The sequence below is a fragment of the Daphnia pulicaria genome, chromosome 4 (assembly GCF_021234035.1).
Source record: "Daphnia pulicaria isolate SC F1-1A chromosome 4, SC_F0-13Bv2, whole genome shotgun sequence".
NCBI classification, from domain to species: Eukaryota; Metazoa; Arthropoda; class Branchiopoda; order Diplostraca; family Daphniidae; genus Daphnia; species Daphnia pulicaria.
The window spans coordinates 15,575,780-15,595,255 of NC_060916.1; the positions used below are offsets into that span (position 1 = coordinate 15,575,780).

At 47.8% G+C, this 19,476-nt stretch overlaps 1 protein-coding gene across 1 annotated transcript; it reads right to left on the minus strand.

Annotated features, from left to right (window-relative positions):
• Positions 1 to 2,433: 2,433 nt before the first annotated feature.
• Positions 2,434 to 19,114, minus strand: LOC124338214 (ankyrin repeat domain-containing protein 50-like). The gene is made up of 5 exons (XM_046792299.1): positions 18,877 to 19,114; positions 18,653 to 18,805; positions 17,558 to 18,582; positions 2,781 to 3,912; positions 2,434 to 2,633 (listed from the first exon to the last, which is right to left on the minus strand). The coding sequence occupies exons 3-4, from the start codon at positions 18,561 to 18,563 to the stop codon at positions 2,825 to 2,827; spliced, it is 2,094 nt and encodes a 697-aa protein (XP_046648255.1). The 5' UTR covers positions 18,564 to 18,582; positions 18,653 to 18,805; positions 18,877 to 19,114; the 3' UTR covers positions 2,434 to 2,633; positions 2,781 to 2,824.
• Positions 19,115 to 19,476: the final 362 nt, after the last annotated feature.

Genomic DNA, 19,476 nt, shown 5'->3' on the forward strand with positions numbered 1-19,476 from the left:
AAGTAATTGAAAAAAATACAAATACTACGAGGTGTAAAATGTTTAACTGGCCGGTAATTACCAAGTGATGTAATTGCTTTTCCCAGGAGAGCTCAGATGACACGTCTGTATCGGTTCAAACTCGGATACCGTCTGACTGCTAGGGCAGCTAGGCAGTCAGAATATAGCCGAACTCGCCCGCCTGCGTCCCCAGCAAAGAATGCTGTCAAACCACTGCCCAATGTCATGTCTGCGTTTTTAATCTCTTCGGTCGTTTTATTAGATGTTATTAAGTCTGCGTTATTTAGCACCAGCCAAAATACCTTTAAAATTGAAGAGATCTCCCTTAAATTTATCTTGACTTTTTCCATACTCTGCGGTTAAACTTATGGTGTGATTGTAACTAGCCGAGGCGCTTCTGAAGTCGCAACTGAATGAAACGATTTCATAACCCTCACCGCCAGTGGCAAAAATGTTGCATTAGATCTTGGTTGTTAACGTTGACTGAAAACGATCGTGACTGCCTGAGTGTCCGCGTGAAATTCGGATCGTGAATCTTAGGCAGTCGTACAATGTCCGCGAAATTTTTCAATTTGACACTCAGCCCCGCATGGGCTAAGAAGCTGAAATGACACGATGTTTTCATCGTGGTCGGGGTTAATCAACACCATATGATGGTGGGATGTTCGGTAATAAAATGTGGGAACTTTCCCTTTTCTTCTGCATCTCAAAGACTAGGTCTCGGCCACCAGTTTGCTGTTTACGACTAGACATTCGTGCATCGGCATGCGTGGATGGCGGTGTCGACGGCCCTTCGTTCCGGGGAAACCTCCTTAATGTAGCTCTTTCCTTTTTGTTCACTATTTAAAATGGGATTCGTTGCTATAGAATCTATTGAGGTCCTCCTTGTTTGCGGTGGCAGTGAATAATTTATTCAAATGTTCCGGTGATTCATAGCCGTTTCGAGGTTGATTTAATGTTAAATTGGTCAAGTTTGACATTTTGGCGACATGACCACTTCGACTTTTTCTTGTTAGAGGAGTGGATAGTTTCAATAGAAAAAGTTCAAAGAGGAAAACAACAGGAGAAAATTGCTTAATGGAAAAGGGGGCGTTTTTTAACATTTGTCCTTGAATATCGTCTGCCTCTTATGTAATACCCCTCTTCCCTTGGGTAGTTCATTCAGTTTTCTCGTCGCATTTGGGGACGCAACCATTCGACTCTCTTGAACAAGTGAACGTAGCCAGCCGAAATTCAGACGACACAGGGATTTAATCGATTGAGAATTAAAGTCGTTTTCAGTGCACTGTTATCAAGTTAAAATGTGTTGGAGAAAACTTTTTTCGTGTCATCGTATAGGATGTGAAACGCGTTAAGTCCATGTAAATGGTCAATGTCGGCCATGGTTTTGTTTGTGGCCTTGCTAATTTAATCAGATAGTTTACCGTGCTGTATCTGTAATTCACAGTAGTAAGTGGCTAAGTGCATTGGCAGAAATTTTAGAGAACTGATGTGCGTTTGTCGTTGAAGGCGTCAAATGTTTTTAATTAGCCCAACTATTTCATTATATCATTTTTCTTTTTACCCCAGTCCCCAGGTAGTCCCCAGGTTTAGTTCAGTGGTGTTTTGCCTGGATACGTGAATGGGGATGTCGACGGCCTCGACAGAACAAACGGCTTCTCTAATCATTTGGAGTTGACAACCCGTCGAATACAGAGACAGCAGCACATAATACTGGTATGTGGAATTTACTTTTTGATTTTCCCCTGTGTGTGTCAGACCGGCCAAGTGTCTGATTTTTTATTTTCCTCATCCGGAAGGCTCACCGGAAGTAGTCGCGTTGCCAGTCATTTCAATTGAGTTTCGGTTCTTTTGCCAGGCGCCAGTTGAATTTTTGGATGTCAAGTTGTCGATTCTTTGAATGGTGATTGAACTTTGGGCCTAATTTACTTTAATTAGAGAAGCGTAAAAAATGTGCTCGGTCCCTATCTCGTGGACACGGAAAGCGCATGAATGGCTGCTTTTTTTCTGTTTGTGGTAAAGAATGCGATTAGACTTGTCTTTGTGCCAGCATTTCTGATAGGGTTTTTCGGATGATGATAATCAAAATTGCATTATGTTGATAGTCATATTCTTTGGGTTTTACGTTGGTTTCTAACGGGATTTGTTGATCGTTTGTAATTAAGACGGCGAGATTACCAACGACTAAAGATTCCCGAGATAAAATCCAGCCAAGGATTCCGCATTTCTGGTGTGGCGATTCCTCCTGGTTGTGCGGACTTATGACATTATTTCGACCTATCTGGGCTACTGAAATGTTTAGCGGCGCACTCAACATTTCATTTTTTTCATTTTTGTTCAAGTCGAAAACTAGTTTGAATGAACGACTTAACATTTTTTTGCTACAATCCTAGATAAATATAGAAGAAAAAAATGTAATGAAATAGGCTCCGCCCCACTTGCAACTCTGTATTTAGCAGCCACTTTAGCTATACTTAATTTTTTATTCTTCATAGAACAAATCAAAAATTAAATAGAAGACAATTGAAGTGCCACTTGCGCCCAATAAATGGATAAGATGACTGGCAACACTTTCTCCTCAGTCTCTGGTGGATTGCTCGGTCAGTCCTTGCTCGCCTCTGCTTTGAGTTTCTCTAAAATTATTTAAAAAAATAAGAAGAAAATGAGGGGGCTCATTTTAAAAAAAAGGAAACGAAAGGGTTATTTAGACGTGACAAAACAAAGAGAGGGTGGGATAAAAGTGGAAGGCTTTTCTTTGATGGTAATAATACGGTGCTTACCTGTTGTTACTATGGAATGGATTCCTTGATGCTTGCTGCTCTATTTACATCACCGTAGTTTTTTCTCGAATCAACTTGGAAATTTCAATTGGAATATTTTCCCATTTTTCGGCCAAATGAATGGCCATCTCGTTTTTCTCGTTCCTGATGTTAACGTTCACATTTTCCGCTCGTAAAAGCTGCAGTGCGGCACCAGCCGATTTTTCCCTTAATGCCCAGTGAAGGGCAGTATCTCCTTCGTTATCCTTTGCATTTAGATCTGTCGACTGGCTAAGAATTTTCTCGAACAATTTTTCTGGTATGGTTGGCCACATTGCAGCATAGTGCAGCCCCGTCATACCCTTCTTGTTTTTTACGTTGACATTTGCAACTTCCAGCAGTAGTTCCGTTTTAGTATTTGATTGATTGTCCAACACCGTCATTAGAGGAGTGTCCCCATGGTAGTGGTCTTGCAAATCGACATCGTCAGGACACATTTCCATCATTTTCCTAATTTGTTCGATTGCAATCTCGTCCTCCATAATGGCAAGGTGAAGTGGCGTGAAACCAGCATCTTTAGTGTTGCCTTTTGCCTTGTACTTCAAAAGCTGTTCAACAATTTTGTTCTTGTATTCCAAGTTCAATTCGTCTTGTATTGCCAAGTCGAGGGCGGTGTCTCCATCTTCGGTTTCTGCGTTCACATCGGCCCCGTTCTCCAACAGCGATTTGACTTTCCTTGGTGATCCTATTTTAGTTGCCCAGTGAAGGGCGTTGAATCCTTCGTCGTCGGTCATGTCGACTTTTTCTTTAGGGATGGCGTCCAGGATCTCTGCGAAAATTGTGGGAGGGCAAGCCAATTTGGCGATTACGTGAAGAATTATTTCTCCTTTACTATTGGCTCTGTCAACTGGCATGGACAACTTTTTCATTTTTTTCAGAATTTCCATGGCTATCTTCCATTTGCCTCCGTACAGGGCCAAATGCAGGGCCGAGTCACCGATTAAATTGACGCCGGCCAAGTCTATGCCGTCGAAACATAATTTGGCATCGTCTTTTTTCGAGTCTAAATATTGCAGGGCGATATGAAAGGTGTTTTGTCGCGACGACTTGCTATCGGTGGGTTGGTGGACGGCGCCTTTGTCTTCAATCAAGTGGTTTTTGTTGTAGAATCTAGCGCTAGATGTCGTGCCACCTAGAGTGGGCATATCCCCTCGATGCAGAGCCCAATACAAGCAGTCTTAGACACACACTTGTCGTTATAACATGGTGTCAGAAGTGTGCTCTCACAACTCGACGGTGTTGAGTCGTCACCGCGTGGCTTGTGAGTATTGAACTGCATCCGTCTTCATCGAACGCATCCTGCGCGTTGTTGCACTGTATCTGTCTTTATCTCGTGCATCTCGCTGTATTGCACCCTTTTGTTGAAATGTCGTCTTCGTTGAGGGCTCCGGAACCTTTTTCTTTCGGGGCCAGTGATTTGGCGGCCCAGTGGGGTATTTGGCGTCGACAGTTTTCGTGGTACTTGGTGGCTACAAATGGCGGCCTTAACGTGGATGAAGAGCAAATGGTAGGCGTGCTCATCACTCTTCTTGGCAGTGAGGGCCTCAAGATCTACGATACTTTTGTGTTCAATCCCGCCTCTGATGCCAGAAAAATTGAGCCGGTGTTAGACAAATTCACTGCCCATTTTGAGCCCCGACGTAGTGAGGTTTTCGAGCGTTTTAAATTCCTGCGTCGTCATCAACTCCCTGGTGAAACTTTTGATTGGTGGTTGATTGATCTTCGTGGCCTAGTGAACTCTTGTGGCTATGGCACTGGTGTCGATTCGGTCTTACGTGACCAGATAGTGCTCGGTGTGGCTGATCCTTTCGTCCGTGAAAAGCTGCTGTATGAAAAAGATTTGCAGCTCGCCACAGCGTGTGAAATTGTGCGTGCGTGTGAGTCATCTAAAGCCCAGCTCAGCCAAATCGCCACATCGTCGACAGCAGAAGCCGCTCACGCCATTCAGAGCCGACCTTGTTCGGCAGGGAAGTGTGTCAAAGTTCTCTTACCGAATCTTAGATGAAATAAATTAGAGATGACACAGAATTGAGATTGTTCACCTGACTTTTATTGAGACTGACTCGATTGATTGATACAGATAGACAGAGCGGGCCCGACCCCCTCTGGAACATTACATTGACACCAGGGGGGGAAGGGGCACAAAGAATTTACACAGTCAGGCGGGTAACAAGGGGCCACCTATCGGGGGCCCCGAAGATCGAATTCTCGTAGGTGAGCTGGAATCCGGGTCGTCCGGCCGGATCTCGTCGTCGGCCGTTGGGGATGCCTTTCGTTCCCAACATACTCCCCACCAGAGCCCATGCCTTGGGACTCGACCTCGCCGACGTCAGTTGCGGCCGGATTGGCCACATGATTATCTTCTTCGACGGCAGCTGGATCGATCGGGAGCAATGAGAGTGGAGCCGGATCGGGTGGATTTGGAAATTGCGGAGCAGTTGCTTCAGCTGGCTCCGGATTCAATGCACCGTCTGCGATCTCCATATCTTCCGGTTGATCTTCTCTCAATTCTACGGGATATAAACATTGAATGGCTCGGGTTAATAATTTACCGTTTGGGAATTTAACTATCGCGGATCGGACTAGGCCGTCACAGCCGGGGAGTAATTCTTTGACTACTCCCGTCTCCCACATGAGCCGTTTGGAAAGTTTGTCGTGGATTACGACGACTTCTCCGACGCGGATTTTTCTGCCTGACGATCCTTTTGCGTGAAAGTTATCCAGTTGCATCAGGTAATCGGAGACGAACCGCGAGCACAAGTCACTGACGTAATCACGCCTGTTCTGATCCATTTTCTTGAGTAGTTCACTTGTTGAATCGGGAGCCAATAGGTTGACTGCTGGCTCCGGCGTAGCACAAGTTGAACGACGATTATTGAGAAACTGATTCGGAGTAATCGGGAGCGGATCGTCCGCTCCTTCTCCAATGTAGTTCAACGGTCTCGCGTTAATCACGCTTTCCGTTTCGATCAAGCTCACTTCCAGTTCGTCATACGCGAGACATGCACGCCCGTTGGATCGTCTCAAGAGATCTTTCGTGATCCTCACCATTCTCTCCCAAAATCCGCCCCACCATGGAGCGAGGCTAACGGAGAAGATCCAGCTGGTTCTTCTCATGGCGAGGAGGTCGTGAACGGATGGGTCGGATCGAATGTTTTTAAGAAATCGAGACACACAGCGGAATGTTTGGGCGTTGTCACTGTACATCACTGACACTGGGCCTCTTCTGGCGGAGAATCGACGGAAAGCTAACAGAAAGGAGCGAGCCGTCATGTCTTTGGTTAACTCCAGATGAATCGCTCTCGTCACGGCACAAGTAAAGATGCACACGTAACTTTTCGGTTGCTTTTTGTTGACTGGTTGCGCTGGATCCAGTTGGTTGCCATCGTCTTCTTCTTCGGGAGCTTCTTCGGTGGGAAGCTCCGCTGCATCCGGGTTCTCTTCTTCTAGTGGAGGTTCCGGAATGTCTTGTTCGACGGATGGCGCCGACTTGGATTTCCTTTTCGGAGTCGCGTTCTTGTAGTACAGCGGGCCAGCGAAATCGGTTCCGGTTATTTCGAATGCCCTGGCATCGCGGAGTCGGTTGGCTGGTAGCGGCGCTGCTATTTGTCGGAAAGGAGGTGAAGTCAGCTTCTGGCACTTCACACAGGCGTACCAAACGTTTCTCACTTGTTGGCGTCCTTTCACGATCCAGTATTTCTCTTTTAGTTCTGACAGTGTTGTTTTTACTCCTGTGTGTGAATTGAATACATGTTTGTTAATTATCAACATAGTTACGACCGGGTGATTTGCTGGGAGAAGGATCGGTGGTTGAATGTCTCGATCCCTGAGGGCGAGCGCCACTCTTCCAGTGACTCGGATGAGTCGATCTCGATTGTCCCAGACCGGTCGGAGCGATGCGATTTTCTCCTTTGGATGAATCTGTAGTCCGCGCTGGAGTGTCCAAAAGGCTTTGGGATAGCGTTCTACTTGGAGCTGTCTGCAGATGGCTAGCTCCGCTTCGTTCAGCTCTTCGGTGACTATCTTGTCGATTGTGATTTCTTCTCCGGCGACTATGATGATTTCTTTTAGTTCGAGTCCTGGGCCGCGCGTTCTTTTCCTCATACGGTTGAGCGCTCTGTTGATCCAGGCTGTTCTGAAGAGTAGTTTTGTCCATGTAGAGATTTTTTCGAGGTGCCATTCAATTGGCTGGGCGGTTTCGATCGCTGCAAAGGAGACGGTTGCCGTTTTCTTCGTCTCCTCTTCCTCGATTTTCTCTTGAGTTTCGGTGGAATGGTATTCTGGAGAATTCGGCCATTCGCTTTCTTCTTCTGTTAGCCAGGCTGGTCCGTGCCACCAAAGTTTCGAATCCACCAGCGCATGCGCTGGCGCTCCCCGCGAAGCGAGATCGGCTGGATTCTCCAATCCGGGGCAGTGTCTCCACCATTCCTTGTTAGAAAATTGTCTGATGGTTTCTACTTGGTTTCGTACGAACGGTCTCCAACGATAAGGATCTCCTCTAATCCATCCGAGTGTGACGAGGGAATCTGTCCAGTAAATCGTTTTCCACGACTCGGTGTGAAGGGAGGTTCGAATTTTCTCTCCTAAACGGATTGCTAACAAAGAGCTTAGTAGTTCGAGTCTGGGTAACGTTACTTTCTTTTTTGGAAGAGGCGCCACTCTCGTTTTGCTGGCTAGGAGGATGGTGTAAGGAGTTCCGTTCTCCAGTTGGAGCCGTGCGTAGGCTACTGCTCCGTAGGCTGCTTCTGATGCATCGCCGAACACGTGAATTTCTGCGGAGACGATGGAAGGTTTTGAATAGCCGATCCATCGTGGAATCTCCAGATTGTGTAGATCCTTCAGTCCTTTCATGATGCTGCTCCAGGTGTTTTTCACTTCGGGTGTGGCGTCATCGTCCCAACCTATGTCTCCTTCCCAAAGTTTTTGATAGATTATTTTTAAGAGTAAAACTGTGGGAGCTAGAAAACCAATTGGGTCGAATATCCTTGCTGAGATGCTCAGAATTTTTCTTTTGGTGATTTTTTCTCCAATCTCCACGGCTGCTTCCATTATAGATGTAGGGTCAAATTTAAATGAATCGGAGCTCGTGTCCCATCTAAGACCCAGTGCTTTGTGCTGGCCGTCAATTGTGGGAGAAAGGATTCCGACTATCTGGTTCGACATTTCTTTTTCGATGAGAAAGTCACGGAGCTCTTTGTTGTTTGTTGCCCAGCTCCTCATGTTGAGTTGGGCCTCTGAAAATAACGTGACGGTTTCTTCCACTGTGGTTATTGCTGTTGGCACGATGTCTGCACCTCCGAGGTAGTCGTCTACGTAAAGCTGCTCTTCAATTTGCTCGACTGTCTTCTGAAATCTGGGTTTGACTGAGAGCAAATGTTTATTAATGGTCACTCTTAAAAGAAATGGACTTGAACTTAGCCCAAATGGCACTCTTTTCCATTTGTACGCGATGAATTCGGAGTCGGGATTTTTTGGCTCCTTTGGCCATAAAAATCTGACCGCTTCGGCGTCTTCGGGCTGCAGCGCGATGTTGAGGAAGGCCTTTTCAATATCTGCAATCCAGGCGATCCGGTTCATCGGGAAGCGCATTAAGACCGAGAGGAGATCAGGATTTAGATTCGGTCCGGTCTCCAAAACATCGTTGAGGCTCGGCCCATATTTGGACCTTGCGGCGCCGTCGAAAACTGGGCGGATTTTTGTGGTAGCCTTGTCCGTCCGGTAGACTGGGTGATGCGGTAGATAGGTGTGGAGGCCATCGTAATTGAAATCAGCCTCTTCTACGAATCCGTTTGTTATCAGTTGATTGATTTCTTTGGTGTAGTTGGCTAAGTCGACTGGAGATTTGCGTAGTTTGAACAGCATGCTTCTTAATCTTGTAGCTGCCATCTGGTGGTTGATTTCCAGTCTCCATCTGTCTGTTGTCCATGGGATTGGCGTGCAATATCTGCCGTCTTCGAATCGTGTGATTTCGTTGCAGAAGGAGCGGAATTGGTCGTCCTTCTCCACAGCAACACAGTCGTTCAGATTGGCAAAATTCTCTAGACGCCAAAATAATGAGAGATCAAAATTCAATTTCTCCATTTCAAACCTTTTGTTTTCTTTTGTTGTGTCGTAAAAGCAGATCTGTTCAGAATTTTCTGGTAGTGAAAGGAGACTGGAATTTCCTGTCTCCCTGCTTTCCGACTTGTTTGATTGGATGGATTTCGATGGCTGTGAAGTGATCTGTGGTAGAGAGCGATTTGAATTGATTAGAAGTTGACTGACAATTGTTTGATTTTGTTTCGATGATTTTTCTTGCGATGGACCGCCGATGACTTTCCCAAGTTTGGACGTGTAGGCTCTGAGTCCGCACGGGCTGATAGTTGCTGGTTCGTTGAACATGATGTTGAACATCTGGTCCATTCCAACAAGAATTCCGACGTCCTCGTCTCCACCTTCACGTTCGAATCGGTCGTCTGCCAAATTTTCATTCTCCAGCCACAGCTTTCTTGCAAATTCTGTGGTTTGGTACGGGCCGGTGCTTCCAACTTTGTCGGTTGCTTCTAGAGCTTCAATACGCACCGTTCCTGGCCAGGTGCCCCGCACCGTCATCTCGACCACATTGTGAGTTTCTGCTGGAGGGGCTTCTGTCTGCCGGAAGGCCCTGGTCGCGATCTGTTCCACTTGGATGATTTTCAGTTGAAGTTCTTTCGAAATTCGCTTTTTGATCCATGTTCTATGGCTGCCATCGTCGAGGAAGAGAATCGCTCGGATTTGTTTTCCATTTGTGCCTGTAATGTAAACGGTTGCTGTTTTTAGGATAACTTCACCAAAGGAGCTTGCACACGCTGTTGTTGAGCTGCTCCCAGCGACCGGTTTGCTTGGAATTATAGTTGAGGATCCGAATCTTGTATCTTTCTCGGCACACAAGGATGTGTGGTGCTTGGCTCGGCATCGTTGGCACCTGTGTGGATTAAAACAAACAGTGGTCTCGTGATGACCAAAACAATTAGAGCATCTTTTTTCGTTTGTGATGACTGCTTTTTTCTCTTTCAGCTCCATTGGGCAATTGATAGCCCAATGCATCTCTTTGCAGAACACGCATGGCAGCATTGGCTTTCTTGGGGATGATGCTGTCGCTTCTCTCCTTGGTGGTGGACTGCCATTTCTTCTTGTTTTGCTTGAATGTTTTGATTGTGGAGTCGGCTTGCTGCTGACTCCGAGCTGAGAAGCTGTTGGTGTAGTAGGTGGTGTTGATTTGGCCGGCTGTTGGGCTGGCTTTTGTGTTGAAGCTCTCAGACGGCTGAGTCGCTCTGCGACTTCAACTTGCTCTTCGATAAAATTTAGTACTTGATCAATGTCAGTTACCTTGTTGGTTGCTGATTTGGCCCACTCTGCTTGAAGTTTGAGTGGGATCGAGCGCAAAATTCTTGATCCAAGGAGACACCCGTGGCTGGCTCTTGCTACTCCCAGTGTCTCCAACGCATTGATGTGTGACTGGATAGTCAGCTGGAAGCACCTGAGTGCCGCGGTATCAGCTACGTCTTTTACTGGTTGCAGCGTGTCCAATTTCTGTGTGTGGGCCTCGATAAGGACGTCCGTTTTGCCATATCTCGCCCTCAGGAGGGTGATTGCGACGGTGTAGTTGGCGTCTGTCAGTTCCAGGTTCTCCACGCACAGTTGTGCTTCACCTTTCAAGTAATCTTTAAGGTATCCAAATTTTTGAACCGCCGGAATGGCCGATTCGTGGACGGCTGCGTTGTAACCTTCCCAGAAGGCTGTCCATTCGAGTACGTCCCCTTTGAACGGCTTGATTTGACGTTTTGGCAGTTTAGTTGACGCAACTGCTGCTGCAGCTGCTGGCGCTCCTGGTGCAGCTGCTGCTGGAATGGCGGCAATCAGTTGTCGGAACAAGTTCTGTTGATCCAGATTTTCTTGTTGACGGATTGCTCTTTCCTGTGCTCTTGCAGCGTCTTCGTCGATTTTTTCTTGGGCCCTGGCAGCGTCTTGATCGGCCTTTTCCTGGGCCCTGGCTGCATCTTGATCGGCTTTTTCCTGGGCCCTGGTGGCATCCGCTGCTGCTTGTTGCGTCTGGAGCATGAGCAGTAGCGTCTGATCATGCCGTTTTCTTTCTTCAGCATCTTGCATTTCTTTGAATTCTTCTCTTTTTCGTTTTACGATCATGAGTGCGGCATTGACATCCTCTTCAGTTTGGATTTGGCTGTCGATTTCCGCTTGAAATTGTTCTTGGGTCGCTCTTGCTTGCTCCATGTCTCTGGTGACCCCCTCTGAGCGTCGCTTGTATTTGCTGTACATGTTGTTTAGGTTGGTTTCAGCTCCCAGCACTAGGTTGAGGATTGTACGATCCATCTGCACGTTGTCGTACTGCTGGATGTTATTAATCCAGCGAGTGACGTGTCCTTTGATGCCTCTCCGTGTTGCTTCGTTTGTCGGAGTAGTCATTTTTGCTTGTTTTTGAAATAGAAAGGGATTAGATTAGTTTGTTTTTGTTTTGTTATTAATTTGTTGAGCCTGTTTGTTTGTTTGGTTGCTTGAGGTGTCTGCTTCGAGTTTGACTGCAGCGCCTCTTGCGGTGTTGTTGGAGAGTGGCTGCTTCAAGTTTGACTGCAGCGCCTCTGCCGGTGTTGTTGGAGAGTGAAAGTTTTTCGTCTCTCCTTCCTCTCAGTAGATGGCGTGACGAGCGGCGGGTCGGCTAAGGTTTTGGCTCGACCCTCGTTCACCTAATCGCCTTTGGAATGCTGCGTTCCTGTTTGTTGAGAGGAAAAGAAAAAAGTTTTTATTATGGAGGTCGGCCTTTGGCTTGTCTCCCGTTTGATGTAAGAATGTTTTTTTTTTTTTTGAAATAGAAAAGGTTAGAGTGAGATAATTGAAGAGTGGTGCATCCTGTATTTATCGAAAATACGACATCCCTAAGAATACAGTGATGAGAAATTTAATTTCTTATTGCTCTTCTAGTTTTCTGATCCAGGCGATCCTGGATTTGGATCGCTCCCTTGGTCTCTCCTTGAAGGCTTCTTCGAGACTCTCCCGCGTGTACATTAGCAGCCCCCTCCCTCTTGAGCGGCCTTGCCGTGTTGGCTCTGCTTGTATTGGTGTTGGCGGGATAGGGGCTGGTGTCTGCTCTTCTAGTGACAGGCTGTCGCAGAGCACCTGCAGAGTGTCGTCGTCGCTGAAATCACCTCCAAATTTTTCTTCTTCTGTTTCCTCTGTTCCGCCAACGGCTCCCTCCTCTTCCACTTCGGCGGCTGCTTGGGCTGGCTCGATCGTCCGATGCTTTCTGGGGCCGGTAAACAGCCCCTTTGTGATACGGAAGTCTTGAACGGGCTTTTCTGTTAGTTTTTTCTTGATTTCATCCCACTCGGCCGGCGTCGGGACGTTTTTTGGAATGGGGGCGGCAGCGTCTAATCGCTCAAAAACCCGGCGTCGATTGGCTGCGTCTTGTTCCGGTGTTGGAACTGGAAGGACCGGGTCGTTGGACACGACGGCGCATGGAACGATCGGACGGTTCCTGTATGCCTCCCGTCGTCCTTCTCTCGTGTTTTTTCGGAGTGGTTCACGAATCGGGCCCGTCCATGGGGGAATCTTCCCTTCCAGGCGGAGCTGGTTCCGCTTTCGTTTCTGTTCGGGCCTAATTTTGATGGAAAAAGGAGCCCGCTTTTGGAGCTCCGCTAAAGTGGAGCGTTGAAAGAAAAGACGAGAGAGGTTAAGTTGTGAAAAATAAATGTGGAAAAAAGTAGGGCCAGAGACAAAAAAAGAAAAATTTATCAACGCAAGAAGAGCAGGGAGATTAGTTATTCTACGATCTGATTTTAATTTTAATTTAAGAGGAAGAAAGAGTTTCAAATGTTTTTGTTTTTAGAATAATCAAAAAAAAGGAAGGAAGAGAGTGAGTTAATTAATATCAATGATTTTACGATCTAAGAAAATTCAAAAAAGAAGAGTAAAATGCTTTTACTTTTAAGAAAATGAGAAAGATTACAGTTGAGTGTATGTGTGTGTGTGTGAGGCGCTCAGATTTTCTGACGCCTCGGGCCGCCACGCGGTTTCTCGAAAAAACGGCGATGACGGCTAGACGAAATGTCGGAATTCACACACACATACACACTTAACTAAATTGATTGAGATTTTACTAGAAAGGGACAGTTTGAATTGATAGGGAAGCACAGTTTGTAGATGAGAGAGTCAGTGGGTCTTTTGTTGCGAACACTTTGCTGGGAAGCGTTCTCGTTTAGTCAGTTTCACAAAAAAATTTTTGGTTCAGAAAGTTAGGTTACGAAGGACCATGTTCGGCAGGGAAGTGTGTCAAAGTTCTCTTACCGAATCTTAGATGAAATAAATTAGAGATGACACAGAATTGAGATTGTTCACCTGACTTTTATTGAGACTGACTCGATTGATTGATACAGATAGACAGAGCGGGCCCGACCCCCTCTGGAACATTACATTGACACCAGGGGGGGAAGGGGCACAAAGAATTTACACAGTCAGGCGGGTAACAAGGGGCCACCTATCGGGGGCCCCGAAGATCGAATTCTCGTAGGTGAGCTGGAATCCGGGTCGTCCGGCCGGATCTCGTCGTCGGCCGTTGGGGATGCCTTTCGTTCCCAACAGACCTGGTGGCCGGACGGTTGAGAGAAAGCCGGAATCGTCGTTCAGAGCTCAGCATGAGCAGCAGCCGTCCGCTAATCAACACTCAGCCCAGCAGTATCCCAAGTGTAAAGATTGCGGCCGGCCTCATCGGAAAAATCAGTGTCGGGTCACCAATTTCACGTGTTTTAATTGTGGTGTGGTCGGCCATATATCCCGTTGCTGCCCGAATCCCCCCAAGTCCCGCCAGATGTCAGCACGTCCAGCACCGAGCCCCGCGGCCAAGGTTCATGCTGTGGAGGAGGAGACGCACTGGATTGGTGATGTTGATCGTGGCGGTACGGCGATGGCCCTCCCGCGGTCAGTTGAAGAAAGTTACTACGTCTCTCATGCCCTGACGTCGTCTGGTAGTGAATCTGAGTGGCGCCAAGACGTTACGGTAGATGGCGTTAAAGTTAACTTCAAGCTTGATTCGGGCGCCACATGCAACATTCTGCCGTATGAGTCATTTGCTCGGCTGCCCAAAACGCGCCGCTGTCTTCGCCCGGGGCCCATTGTTCGCAGTTATCGTTCCCAAGATGGCCTCTTACGAGTGCTCGGATTGCACACGGCCACGGTGGTTCACAGAGGCGCTTTATTTGTTATCGACTTTGTCGTGGTTGACGAACCTGGCCAGCCGCCCCTTCTAGGACTCCCGTCTTGCGACAAGCTGAACTTGATTCGGCGAGTCGATGCTGTTCAGTCGCCAGTCGAAGCTCCGCTGCCGCCAATCGTCGTGGAATTTATGGACGTCTTCGAAGGATTGGGCAAGTTACCTGTCGAACATGACATTAGGCTGCTGTCAGGTGCTAATCGCGTGGATCCTGTTGTATGTGCAGCCAGTCGACTCCCGTTCCGGCTGGAGGATCGCGTTTTCAAGAAGTTGGACGAAATGGTCAACGACAAAATCCTCACCCCCGTGCAAGAGCCAACTGAGTGGGTCAGCCGCATGATGGTGGTGGGAAAACCGGACGGTGATGTCCGTATCTGTCTGGACCCGTTTGAACTAAACAAAGCTATCCAACGTCAACATTTTGCTGTCCCCACCATTGAGCAGCTGTTCAGCAAGTTGGGTAAGGCTCGATATTTTTGCAGCCTTGATGCTGCGTCTGGTTTCTATCAGATTCCTTTGTCTGATGCAGCCTCCTATTTGTGCACGATGGCCACTCCGAAAGGCCGTTACCGCTTCCTACGACTGCCATTTGGGTTGAAGTCAGCCCCTGAAATTTATCTTCAGACGATGAACGACTTGTTTGGAGACCTGCCCGGTGTACTCATCTATTTTGATGATTTCCTTGTAACGGGTGAAACGGAAGAGGAACTACTCGCCAACCTTCGTCAAGTGTTTGTACGCTGCCGTCTCCATGACTTGAAGCTTCAGTTAAAAAAGTGCAAATTCTTCCTCCAGGAGCTCCCGTGGCTAGGCCATGTCATTGGCCAGGGAATTTTAAAGCCGGACCCTCTCAAAATTTCGGCGATTGTGGAAATGCCTGATCCGACTTGTCCGGCTGATCTCGTCCGTCTCCTGGGCATGGTGACATACCTGGACAAATTCTGCCAAAATCTTGCGGGTCTGACACGACCCTTACGTGACTTACTCAAAGCAGACGCAGCGTGGGTGTGGGAAGAGCCCCAGAAGATGGCCCTTGGTCAGCTGAAAAGTGCATTGTCGTCTCTTCCAGTGCTACGACTGTTTGACCACTCGCTGCCCTTGGTCGTATCAGTTGATGCGTCTCCCGTCGGAATCGGCGCAGTGTTGCTTCAAAATAACCAGCCGATCGCGTACTCATCAACGTCGTTAACCGTCACTCAAAAACGGTACTTTCAGATCGAAAAGGAGCTGTTGGCGGTCCAGTTTGGACTCATGCGCTTCCGGCAGTACGTCTATGGCCAAATGGTGGTGGTTGAAACCGATCACAAGCCGTTGGTTGGCCTCCTGGACAAGCCCATTGCCTCTTGTTCCCCGAGAATCCAGCGGATGCGTCTACAACTCCAACGATTCGATTTCAAGCTAGTCTACAAGCCGGGCAAGGAGCTGTTTATCGCCGACACGCTTAGTCGGGCTCCGTCGCCCCGCCTCTTTACCGATGACGTCACTCAAGACTGTGAGGAGCAGGTTCATGCTGTTCTTGACCTGGTAATTCCTCATGATTCAACCCGTGTCAAGTTTGCTGCAGCAACGGCAGCGGATCCAACTCTCCGTCTCCTGAAAGAAGTTCTTCATCGTGGATGGCCTGATCACAAGGCCCAGTGTCCGGTGGCCGTAAAACCGTTTTGGCCAGTACGCCACCACTTGTCTGAAGCTGATGGTCTGCTACTCAATGGCAGCCGGTTGGTGGTCCCGATTTCGCTTCGGCAGGAAGTGTTGGCCGGAATACACGACGGCCATTTTGGAGAGGTGAAGTGCATCTTACGGGCAAAATCGGCCGTTTATTGGCCCGGGTGTGACGAGCAAATTCGCAACATGGTGGCCAGCTGTTCGACCTGCCAAACGCATCGCCATCGAAACCCAGCGCAGCCTCTTCGTCCAGTGCCGTTGCCGGTTCATGCCTTTCAGTGGGTGTCAGCTGACATTTTTCTACATGGTGGCGTTAACTACCTCCTGGTTGTTGATGCCTACAGCAAGTGGCCAGCGTGCGTTCCGTTGCGCAGTTTATCGTCGTCGTCCGTCGTCGCCGAAATGGAACGCATATTTAGTGACTTTGGCGTTCCGGAAATCGTCATGTCAGACAATGGCTCGCAGTTTGATTGCGCCGAATTTCGAGAGTTCTGCGAGGGCCGTGCAATTCGGTCAGTGACATCCAGCCCAACCTACGCCCAATCCAATGGTCTGGTGGAGCGCCACATACAGACAGTGAAAAAGACGCTCCTAAAAATGTTCACGGATGGCCGGTCTCTGTGGGAGGCCTTGGCGGCCATTCGGTCAACTCCTATATCGGCGGAACTGCCGTCTCCGGCAGTATTATTGCAAGGACGCCACCTCCGTGGCAGCTTGCCGTTTTTGCAAGATCGTCTGGTTCCACAGTTTGTCCCTGCCAAGTTCGTTCACGGCCAGCTCCAGCGTCGTCAGGCTACGGCTTGTTTTAATCACAGCAGTCGTCCGGATGTTCGGGGGTCGGCGCTCATTGTCGGTCAACGTGTCCGGGCGTTCATCTCTGGATTGTGGTTGCCAGGTGCCGTCGAAGCTGTTTGCAGCGAACCGGATTCATATGTCGTAAGATTGGCGGACGGGCGAGCTTTTCGTCGGACGCGCCGCGACATAAATCTTGACAACTCGCCGTCGGCAGGATTGGCCGTGGGTCAACAGAGTGGTGGTGCTGCTGTAGTCCCGTCAGCTGTTCGCGGTTATCGCCCCGCCCCTACTAATCATCTACTGCCGGCCCTGTCTTGGTCTCCGCCTGGTCCGCCTGCCCGCGCTGTGAATGTTCCAGTTGCCCAGCCGCTTCCGGTAGCCCTGGGTCAACCGTCAATGATGCCACAGCCTCCGCCAGTAGTTGTCAACCCGGCGCCCGGCCCGGCATCCCCTGCAAGACCACGTGCGGCGCCCGTCTCAACCGACCAGCGTGCTACCGTCCAGCGGCCCTCTGTCCAGCCCCCCCTGACTGTGTCAAGTCCGCTGGCCGTCGCGCCTCATCGTCCGGGCTCGACTCGCTCTGGTCGCCCTTACCTCAAGCCGTCTTAATTGTCTGTGTGTGTGATTCCGTGTCCGTTGTCCTGGCTGCTTTGCTAGTGACACATTTGGCCGTTTTGCTCTACTTTCACTCATGGAATTCGTCGTCTAATTCTCAATTTTTCTCTCTTCCTGTGTCTCGTCTCATTGTTCATGTCATGTCGTGTTCTTGCCTCATTGTTCGTTTCATTGTGTTTATTTTCTGGTTTTCGTCCCATTGTTCATCTCATGTCGTGTTTTCTCATTATTCATTTCATTGTGTTTGTTCTCTTGTTCGGCATGTTAGTTCTTGTCGTTCATTTGAGTAATCAGTGTGTAATCAGTGTGCAAGGGGGAGATGTTGTAGAATCTAGCGCTAGATGTCGTGCCACCTAGAGTGGGCATATCCCCTCGATGCAGAGCCCAATACAAGCAGTCTTAGACACACACTTGTCGTTATAACAGTTTTCGAGATCGTCTCTTGAAAAGGCTCGGGCCCAGTCGAGCAGAGTGTAGCCATGGCAATCGACTTGGTTGATGAATTGGCTCGAGTAATTTGACAAAATCCTCTTGAATTCCGGTAGTATTTCCTTCTCGAGAATGGCTTGGTAGTAAGGAATCAGTTTGTCTTGCTTTGCAATCGAGTCGTATCGAATGGCGTTGACACCTGCACCGAAGAGTGTTTCTTTTTCGTCGGGGAGCGATCCACATGTTAGCGTTTTCCATTTTTTCCCTTCGCCATTGGCAGTTTGGAACACGTACGAGGCGAATTTCTGACAGTTTGCCGACCACACATGATAAGCTGTGCTCAGTTGACTGCTATACAGAATGCTTTCTAATAAAGCTTCCAGGGACATGTATTTGCCCTGGGCAGTCGTCAACTCTTTCACTGGCAAAAGTCGCGGTACAATTTTCTCCTCGTTGACATCGAAGACCAAATCTATGACGTCCGCTTTGTTTGGCGACTGTTGCAGAATGACGTACTTGCCATTCTTCTCAAACGACCACCACATTGCTGCAGATTCTGACTCGGGTATTTGATTTGTTCTGAAAACGGCAAAGGCGTGAAACGCTATTGACACGTTCGGCACTATGGGCAGGGGGTTGGAGTAGACCCCTATGTCAAAGATTAGATTTCCAAAAGATTGTTTTAAAATTTGGAATTTCGTCGACTTGCCAGGAGACGCGTATTTATCGCGATCGCCATCACGTTTCGAATCCTCCTCTTCCATTTCCTCTTCCATTTCCTCTTCCATTTCCTCTTCCATTTCCTCTTCTTCTTCCTCCTCTTCTTCTTTCTCTTCTTCCTCCTCGTCCCGTCTATAGCGAACCTCTTTCAAGACGTTGAGGATCAACTCCAAATCGGAGATTTCGGTGGTCGTTGCTCTTGTTTGATCAACGTGCTGAACATGGAGTATCTTTCCTAGAAACAGTTTGCCTTTAGGCAGGGCACACGAAGTAGTTGACATGTCGGTTGGTTTCCCAAACCTGTTTCAATTAATGCAATGATAATGATTCATCGGTGATTAATGCGACGTGTCAAAAAGTCTTTTCTTACCGACACCAGCAGCACCAAGTCCAGAAACGTCGAGAACCTTCGTCTTTCGGGTGTGTCGGACGCAATGGGCGTGTCGTACGCGACGCAACACGCAAAATTGTTTAACGTTTCAACTGTCAAATGTCAACAATGCTCTCATCATTTAATCGTTATCTATAGAGAACATGTCAAATGAAAAAATTGTCAATTTTCAAAGTCACTTTGGTTTTCTCTGTTTCACCAACCTGTTGATGAAATCCGAGTCCAAGTTGTAGTTGGCACTGTTCTCGACGTATCGTTTTTCCGATTAAGATGAATTAAGATGAACTGTCTTTTGATCACAACGAGTTTTGTTTTATTGAAGTTTTAACTGATTTGGGTTTGATGTGATAGGGACACTGTCGGATTGTGGAGAGAGCCACTTTGGCTGCGACTGTTCTCCTCTAGTTGTCGAGTGGTACTGCCGCTAGCAACAGAAGTCAAGTGCTGTTGTAATATTTATGTCTGGGTGGATGCGACTAGAACGATGACTGTGTGCCGTTCAAACATATGCAAAAACTTGTTGGTCTTGCATGGACAAAACAATCCCCCCGTTTTCTTCCTTCCTCCCTTTCGTCTCTTCTTCCTTCTCCTTGTTTTCAGTCTGATGTAAAAAGAGGAGCAATGCGGTAAAAGTAAAGCGCCATCCAACGTCGTGTGGCAAATTGTAGCATTAACATGACTCGACGATTTTTTATTATTTTTCGTTTTTTTTTTTTTAATTTCATGTTTTCCTTATAAGGTATTGAATTTTAGCCGAAAGTATTCAACCGGATTAATCGTGTGAAAATTAGGAAATGTTCTTT